The sequence below is a fragment of the Jaculus jaculus genome, chromosome 5 (genome assembly GCF_020740685.1).
Source record: "Jaculus jaculus isolate mJacJac1 chromosome 5, mJacJac1.mat.Y.cur, whole genome shotgun sequence".
Classification (NCBI taxonomy): domain Eukaryota; kingdom Metazoa; phylum Chordata; class Mammalia; order Rodentia; family Dipodidae; genus Jaculus; species Jaculus jaculus.
Window position 1 is genome coordinate 114,531,304 of NC_059106.1, and position 7,596 is coordinate 114,538,899.

The window sequence follows — 7,596 nt, forward strand, 5'->3', positions numbered from 1 at the left end:
GGGTTCTGGGTCCTGCCTAGTAAGGCAGGGACTCTGCACTACAAGCTACAACCCTGCAAGCAAATGAAACACGCAAAGGTGGGGCCTTCTGCTACCAAAACAGTCGGCCCCAACCCGATGTGACTGATGGGACGATCCTTACAATATTAAACATAGTTTTGGAAATCACTGTAGCCATCTATCTGCTGATTTCCAGGAAAATGAGACAGGCAAACACTGGCAGGTCACAAGGGCCTATTTACATTCCTGCGAAGGTCATCAGTTATCTCGCGAGATTACGGGTCCTCCCAAGGCACAAACTGCTCTATACGAGATTTGGTTGGGCAGTTAAATTCTAAAGTGCGGAAGTAACTTTGTGGTTTCGCTTCTTATCGCTCAGAAATCAACTCTCTTTTCACATCCAAAACCAAGCCGGTATGGAAGGGCGGCAAGAGCAAGAACGCCAGAAGACCCTAGCACTTGCCCAGGCACGCTTCCAGAAGGGCGAGTACATCGAAGCGGAGGCGCTGTACTCCGCATACATTCGCCAGTGCGCCTGTGCAGCTGCCGTAGGCACGAGTCCCAGGAGGTAAATATCGCGAGATGTGAGGGACGGGTGTTTCAGCCAGCGTATGTATGGTTGCGCTTATATGGTCCTCCAGGTTCTTCCCGCGAGGTTCGGGACCACTCGAGTATAGTCTAGAGAAGCAGAGGCGGCGGACCAAAGGGAGGCTGTCAGTCCCAGCGCCCTCCTTCCGCCCTGTTAGTTATTCCGAGCCAAGTGGGCGTTTCTCCAGCCGCCGAGCGGAGACCCAGGCAGGGAGGTCCAGGGCGGGCGCGTCGCTGCTAGGGCTTTGTCTTCCCCGGGCGCCTCCACCCCTTCACGGAATTCATGTGTGCATGCGTAAAAACAGTTAAGGACTCTCAAAGACGCCACTATCATTTTATCACAGCATTGCATAATAGCAAATACCAAGTCTGTTGGAACTTCTGGTTGTCCAATCAAGCTCTTATCGTTTGGTCCGTTGTGTTTAAGAAGTTAATTCAAGGCAAAATACACATCTGGTCCCTTTTACTAATTTTAAACTCCCTTTAAAAAAAAAAAACACAGTTTGACAATACATTATTTTGTCTAGTGTTTGTGTATTTGGGAATCTGTTGAATAGAATGTCGTCTGTTGTCCTGCTTGATTTGATTAAATCTTGAGATTTGATCCAGTCAGATGTAGCACCATGGCAAGAAGACTTTATAACTGTGTATGTGTGTGTAGAGTCACTTCCACCGTAAGCATGTCGTGTCTGGTGGCTTACTTTTTGTGATGTAAGCAGCCTCACCTGTAAGTACCTGCTTGTGGATCTGGATGTGGGTAGCGTTTGTTTCTCCAGGTTGACCTTTGTTGTGCTTGCTGTGGAGTGAACCCAGAGAACTTGACTGGAGTGTTTTTGTTTTATATTATACTATATTTTATTTTGATATTTGAGTGAACTGTGTGCATCATCAATTACTTCTTCCCAGGAGGATTTGATTTTTCTTGATAGCTTAATTCAACACTAAGGACTTCATTATTTACCCTGTTTGTAAGGCTCATGAAATTAAACGACAGAGAAAATTGCTCTCTCATCTCAGTATTGCAATCAGCATGATGGTTATGGATGTTTATTTACTTATTGTTTTTTTTCGAGGTAGGGTTTCACCCTAGCCCAGGCTGACCTGGAACTCATTCTGTAGTTCCAGGCTGGCCTCGAACCTACAGTGATCCTTCTGCCTACGCATCCTAAGTGCTGGGATTAAAGGGCCACCACAACTGGCTGATTATGGAGATTTTGAACATGTGTTAGGAGAGAGTGTTGCAGTCAGGTTTGCATTGCTGGTAGAAATGACCCAACCAAGAGAAGCTTGTGGGAAAAAGTTTATTTTTGCTTACAGATTTAAGGGGAAGCTCCACGATGCCAGGGGAAAATGATGGACATCACCTTCTGGCCCACATAAGGTGGACAGCAGGAACAGGAGAGTGTGCCAAACACTGGCATGGGGAAACTAGCTATAACACCCATAAGCCTGCCCCCAACAATACACTGCTTCCAGGAGACGTGAATTTCCAAATCTCCATCAGCTGGGAACACAGCATTCAGAACATTTAAGTTTATGGCAGATACCTGAATCAAACTACCACAGAGAGTGTTATAATTCTTACCTCATCACACCTCCCCCCAAAAGTTACTAAACATAGGAGACTTATCTTTCTATTCTTATGTAAAGATTGGGGGTTCAAAAAAAATTCATCAGTAATAGGCATGTGGATGCTGTTTAACCTCGTATCCCCTTTGCTGATTCTCAGTCTGAGAATCCATGTCCATAGCAAGACCAATTTCTGCCCTTTGTAGGATAGAACATCTACCTTGGCTCAATTGAAGGGAATTCTGAGTGCTGTGTTCTCAGTTCTGACAAATCTTGACATCTTTTCTCAGCCTCACTTTCTTATCTGTAAACCGAACTTTCAGTTTCCTTAGAGCTCTAAAATTCTCGGAACTCATGGATTGAAACTGAATTCAGCCAATCAAATTTCCCCCTTTAATGTATCTTTAGGAGTTTTAAAATGTTGGGCTCTGGAGCCATTTGGAAATAGTACTGACAATCATGAATGTCTTTTGCTTTGGATGACTTATCACATTTTCTTTTCTATATCTAAGTTGCAGCTTTAGCTATAATCTAATTTCCAAATATTTTTGTCTTGTCTAAAGTTAGCAAATACTAAAAATTCATATTTGGATTAGATAACTTGGTTAGTTTCCAGTACAAGAAATACTATCTTTACAAAAATCTCAATATTATTAAAAAACAAAACAAATAAAGAAAACCAAACTGAAATCAGGCACTAGGTTTAAGACTCAGTGAATAAGAGTGCTTACTATGTTAACATGAAGAGTTTGATCCCAGGCTGGAGAGATGGCTTAGTGGTTAAGATGCTTGCCTACAAAGCCAAAGGATCCAGGTTTGATTCCTTAGGATCCACATAAGCCAGCTGCACAAGGTGGCACATGCTTCTGTAGTTCATTTGCAGTGGCTAGAGGCCCTGGCATGCCCACTCTCACCCCTCTTTCTGCCTCTTTCTTGCTCTCTCAAAGAAAGAAAGAAAATATTAAAAAATTTGATTCCCAGCACTATATAAAAAGCCTCACATGCCGGTATCCCCAGTGTTCAGGTCAGTGGAGAACAGAGGACCACCAGGGTTCTCTGATCAGCTAGTCTAACTGAAAACGGGGAGCCCCAGGTTCCGTGATAGACCCTGTCTCAGGGAAATAAGGCTGAAGAGCATTCAAAAAGGACACATGACATTCTCCTTTGGACTCCACCCATGCACACCTGCACACATATGTACACATATCACACACACCAAAAAAAAAAAGGAAGAAACAAAAAAATAAATAAATCAATGCTGTTAGCCCATCTCTCTAAAATTGGAAACAAAATTTCTGCTTGGAAAGTAGGCCTTTAGCTTACTGTATGAAATCTTTTTTTTTGTTTTTGTTTTTGTTTTTGTTTTTCAAGGTAGCGTTTCACTCTAGCTCAGGCTGACCTGGAATTCACTATGTAGTCTGAGGCTGCCTAACGAACTCACAGTGATCCTCCTGCCTCTGCTTCCTGAGTGCTAGGATTAAAGGTGTGCGTCATCATGCCTGGCTGAAATCTAATTTTTAATCTTAACATTTGTAACAAAGCTTTTGAAGTCTCAAGTTAATGTGACGATTTTACTGCAATACCGAGGCTACATTTTTCTTCAGACCATTGGGCAGCAAGCCTTTCAGCAAGTTTCCTGATACAGCTGAAGGCATGTCTGCTCTTGTCCTCTAGCTTTTAGTGTCTGTGCTTGTGACATCCATATATTTTTGTGCCAGACTCTTGAAGTCAGAAGAAAAATTTTCTAACATTACAGCAGTTCCATCTTTACTGTTGGCAAGTTTAGACTGTGAGTACTTTGGTAGGCAGCAGTATTTGTAGCTCTTGTCAGATCTCTCAGTGACAGGATGTTAAAGAGAAGTAGCTGACTGCAGTTACAAATGTTTTCTGGGGATTGGACTTTGCACTACAGGGTGTGACAAAAGAAAAGACAGAAAAGTTGAATTTTAGTTTTTCTGTTTGGATCAACATTGAGAATCATTCTGGAAAAGAAGAAACGATAATGGAATAATCTATGACTCCAAGCAGACTCCCCATTCTCCGTGTTCTCTGTGTGGTGAACTGGTGGCTACTCCAAGCTTCGGAGTGCTAGAGGTTCAGCCTCTTACAGGAAGGTCTGCTCACTTTCAGCTCATGGGCAGTTTCTGGAGTCTTCAAGGTCAGACTGACTGTGCACACAGGATCCCCATAATGCGTTGCATCCCAACCAACTAGCAGGAAACCAGGCTGGTCTTGGGAAGGGCCCCAGCCAAGTCTGGAGGGAGGGCAACTCCATCCAAGAGACCACTCTGGAGATTAGTGTGTGGGATTTTCACCTACATTAAATCAGTAGTAAATGGTCACTCCCTCCCTCCTTCTCTCCCCCTTCCTTCCTCCCTTGTTCCTCCCTTTGCTTTCTTTTCCTTTTTGCAGGTGTATGTATGCTTGGTATGTGCATTTGTGTATGAATGTTTGTGTGTGGGTGTATATGTAAGTTAGAGATCAACATCAGGGTCTTCCCCAGTTGCTTTCAACCTTATTTTTGGGTCTCAATCCTAACCTAGAGCTCACTGATTCTGCTAGACTAGCCAACCAGTGAGTCCTAGTGACTCCGTCTCCACTTCCCCAGTGCTGGAGTTACAGGTGAACAACACCACCACACCGTTCCTGGCATTTTATGTGGGTGTGGTGATCTGAACTCAGGTCCTTTTGCTTGCATGGCAAACAGTTTCCCCACTTCTAAGCCATATCCCCAGTCCCGACAATCTTTTTTTGGTGGAAAATGATTTCAAATCTCATGGCTTTTTAAGGTTACTTGAAACCTTAAAAGTAAAATTGATAATTCTGATGTGTCCATAGTGCCCTTACATTTGGGCTGACTTCCCCTCCTTTTAAGCATGTGTCTTTTCTTCCCTGTGGTGTGGGTTTAGAAAATGTGGGACAATCATTTTAATATCATCATTAGCAAAGTGTATTGGCAATGAACATAGGATTTGAGGACTATAAAAATTCATGTGCTTTTCAAATTGACATCATGCCATGGCCCCACAAAAGTAGATAACAGATAAACAGAAATAGATTCACTTCTTTATTTACTTGCACTTTGTTTGTTCAGCTTGGTTTATCAGGGTAGGCACTGCCCGTTATAGGCTATGAAGTTTGACAATACCCAGAAGAGAATGAAAGTGGAAATAAAAGGACTTTAGTGACACAGTGTTTTTAATGTGAACTTTGTGTTTAAAGCAAATGCAGCCCCAAGGATTTGGCTACTGCGTACAACAACAGGGGGCAAATCAAGTACTTCAGGGTTGACTTTGACGACGCCATGGATGACTACACATCCGCCATACAAGTCCAACCCAATTTTGAAGTTCCATATTATAACAGAGGGCTCATACTTTATAGGCTCGGTAAGAGTTTTTGAAAATTGCATTTTTTCCTGTTCTCATTGATTGCATTCTGTTGCTTCAGAGCTATCAACTGTTGTAAAAAGAATGTCATTATCATCAAGTCGCAAAGTTATATGAGATTTAGGTTTAGAGCTGGGGACAAAGGAAGCCTACCTGAATGTATCTTAGGTGTTCACAATGCATATATAGATCTCAGCAGAGTGCCAGGGTGGGAATTGGGCCAGGATGCCAGAGTGGGGATGACCCCATTACTTTGTGCCTGTGCAGTGCCTGCTGCAAAATGAGGGTAATGCTGAGGAGCACCTGTGGTACTTTCCGTAGTTAACAACTATGAAAACACATGAGAAGATAGTAGAGTTTCTAGATACCAGCATTAAAGGGATGGTGGGTACTGTTTCTCATTTAAAATTAAAAATAAGGGCTAGAGGGATGGCTTAGCAGTTAAGGCCTGTGAAGCCTAAGGACCCATGTTTGACTCTTCAGATCCCACGTAAGCCAGATGCACAAGGTGATGCATGTGCAAGGTGGCACATGTGCACAAGGTGGCACATGCTTCTCAGTTTGATTACAGTGGCTGGAGGCCCTGGTGTGCCAATTCTCTCTCTATCTCCCCTCCCCCCTCTCCCTCTCCCTCTCCCTCTCCCTCTCCCTCCCCCCTCTCCCTCCCCCTCCCCCTCCCTCTCCCTCTCCCTCTCCCTCTCCCTCTCCCTCTCCTGCATTAGAAAAAAGGCCATGGGCTGGAGAGATGGCTTAGTTGTTAAGGCACTTGCCTTCGAAGCCTACAGACTCATGTTCTACCCTTCAGGTACCATGTAAACCAGATGCACAGTGATGCAAGCACACAAGATCGCACATGCACACAAGGGGGTGTGCTTGCAGTGGCTGTGGGCCCTGAATGCCAATTCTCTCATACTCTCTCTCTCTCTCTCTCTCTCTTGCTCTCTCACATAAAAATAATGCCAGTCTGTTGGGCTTGCCACAAAGCAAAACAAACAAAAACAACAACAAAAAGGCCAGTTTGTTGGGCTTGCCTCAAAAAAAGAAAATAAATTGACTTTCCTGTAGCTATGCAAGAAAAGGTGATACAATTTTGTTGAAATACTGTGATGATTTGTGCTACTTGCCTGTTAAATCTCACAAACAAACCCACAGCTAATTTGATTTACCTTTTTGTTGAGGTGCTAGGAATTGCACCCAAGTCCTCTTGCACTGAGCTGCACCTCTTAGTTGTCTATAGCTAATTTTCATTGTAATTATTCTGTAAGAGCACAAGACATTACTTTGATATGCCCATCATAAGTTAAACTAAATTAAGAGGAAAAGCTTCTTTTATTAGGAGTGGATGAAAGGTCATAAATGTAAAATATGTCCAAACTTTGCTGTGAATGATATTTAGAAATATTTAACTTTTTTTCTTTTCCTTTTTTGGTTTTGGCACAGGGTATTTTGATGAAGCTTTGGAAGATTTCAAAAAGGTATTAGACTTAAATCCTGGATTTCATGATGCTACTTTGAGCTCAAAACAGACTATTCTGGACAAAGAAGAAAAACAGAGAAGAAATCCTAAAAAAAAGTCATTGAAAAATTTAACTTAATTGAAATGTTAACTCATGATCCTTAGCTGTATATCTACTTGTCTCTAAAATAAGTATTGAGCTATTTTAATTTATGCTTAAGATAAAGAGATTTACATTTAAATAATAGATTTATTTATGGTTGTTAATTTCAATTTAAGAAACTGTTGAATTATTTTTTGTAGAGTAGATATGCTAATATGTAAGTGTATACTATTTCAATAAAATATTTAAATAAATGTGCTATTTTCAGGAAAAGTTTTATTTTTATTTAAGGGTGTTTTTTTTGTTCACTCTACAGAAAAGTTTCAAGTATAATATAATCAAGATGTAAACTTCATGTAGGTTCATGAGTTCACAGTGTGTCACATTGCCTTTTATGTATATTTAAAAACAAAACTGGATTGGGTTATAACTCAGTTGGTAAAGTGTTTACCTGACATGCACAAAGTCCTGGGTTCTATCCCACCAAAACA

The 7,596-nt window shown here is 41.8% G+C and overlaps 1 protein-coding gene across 1 annotated transcript; it reads left to right on the forward strand.

Annotated features, from left to right (window-relative positions):
• The first annotated feature begins 315 nt into the window (after positions 1 to 315).
• Ttc32 (tetratricopeptide repeat domain 32) lies at positions 316 to 7,219 on the forward strand. The gene is made up of 3 exons (XM_012949939.2): positions 316 to 568; positions 5,380 to 5,546; positions 6,987 to 7,219. The coding sequence occupies exons 1-3, from the start codon at positions 417 to 419 to the stop codon at positions 7,139 to 7,141; spliced, it is 474 nt and encodes a 157-aa protein (XP_012805393.2). The 5' UTR covers positions 316 to 416; the 3' UTR covers positions 7,142 to 7,219.
• Positions 7,220 to 7,596: the final 377 nt, after the last annotated feature.

Bases quoted from the DNA above. Each gene is read 5' to 3' on its own strand.
- Ttc32 (XM_012949939.2), top strand. From the start codon at position 417: ATGGAAGGGCGGCAAGAGCAAGAACGCCAGAAGACCCTAGCACTTGCC. The intron at 569-5,379 runs GTAAATATCGCG...TTGTGTTTAAAG, and splicing joins GTAGGCACGAGTCCCAGGAG to CAAATGCAGCCCCAAGGATT. The intron at 5,547-6,986 runs GTAAGAGTTTTT...GTTTTGGCACAG, and splicing joins GCTCATACTTTATAGGCTCG to GGTATTTTGATGAAGCTTTG.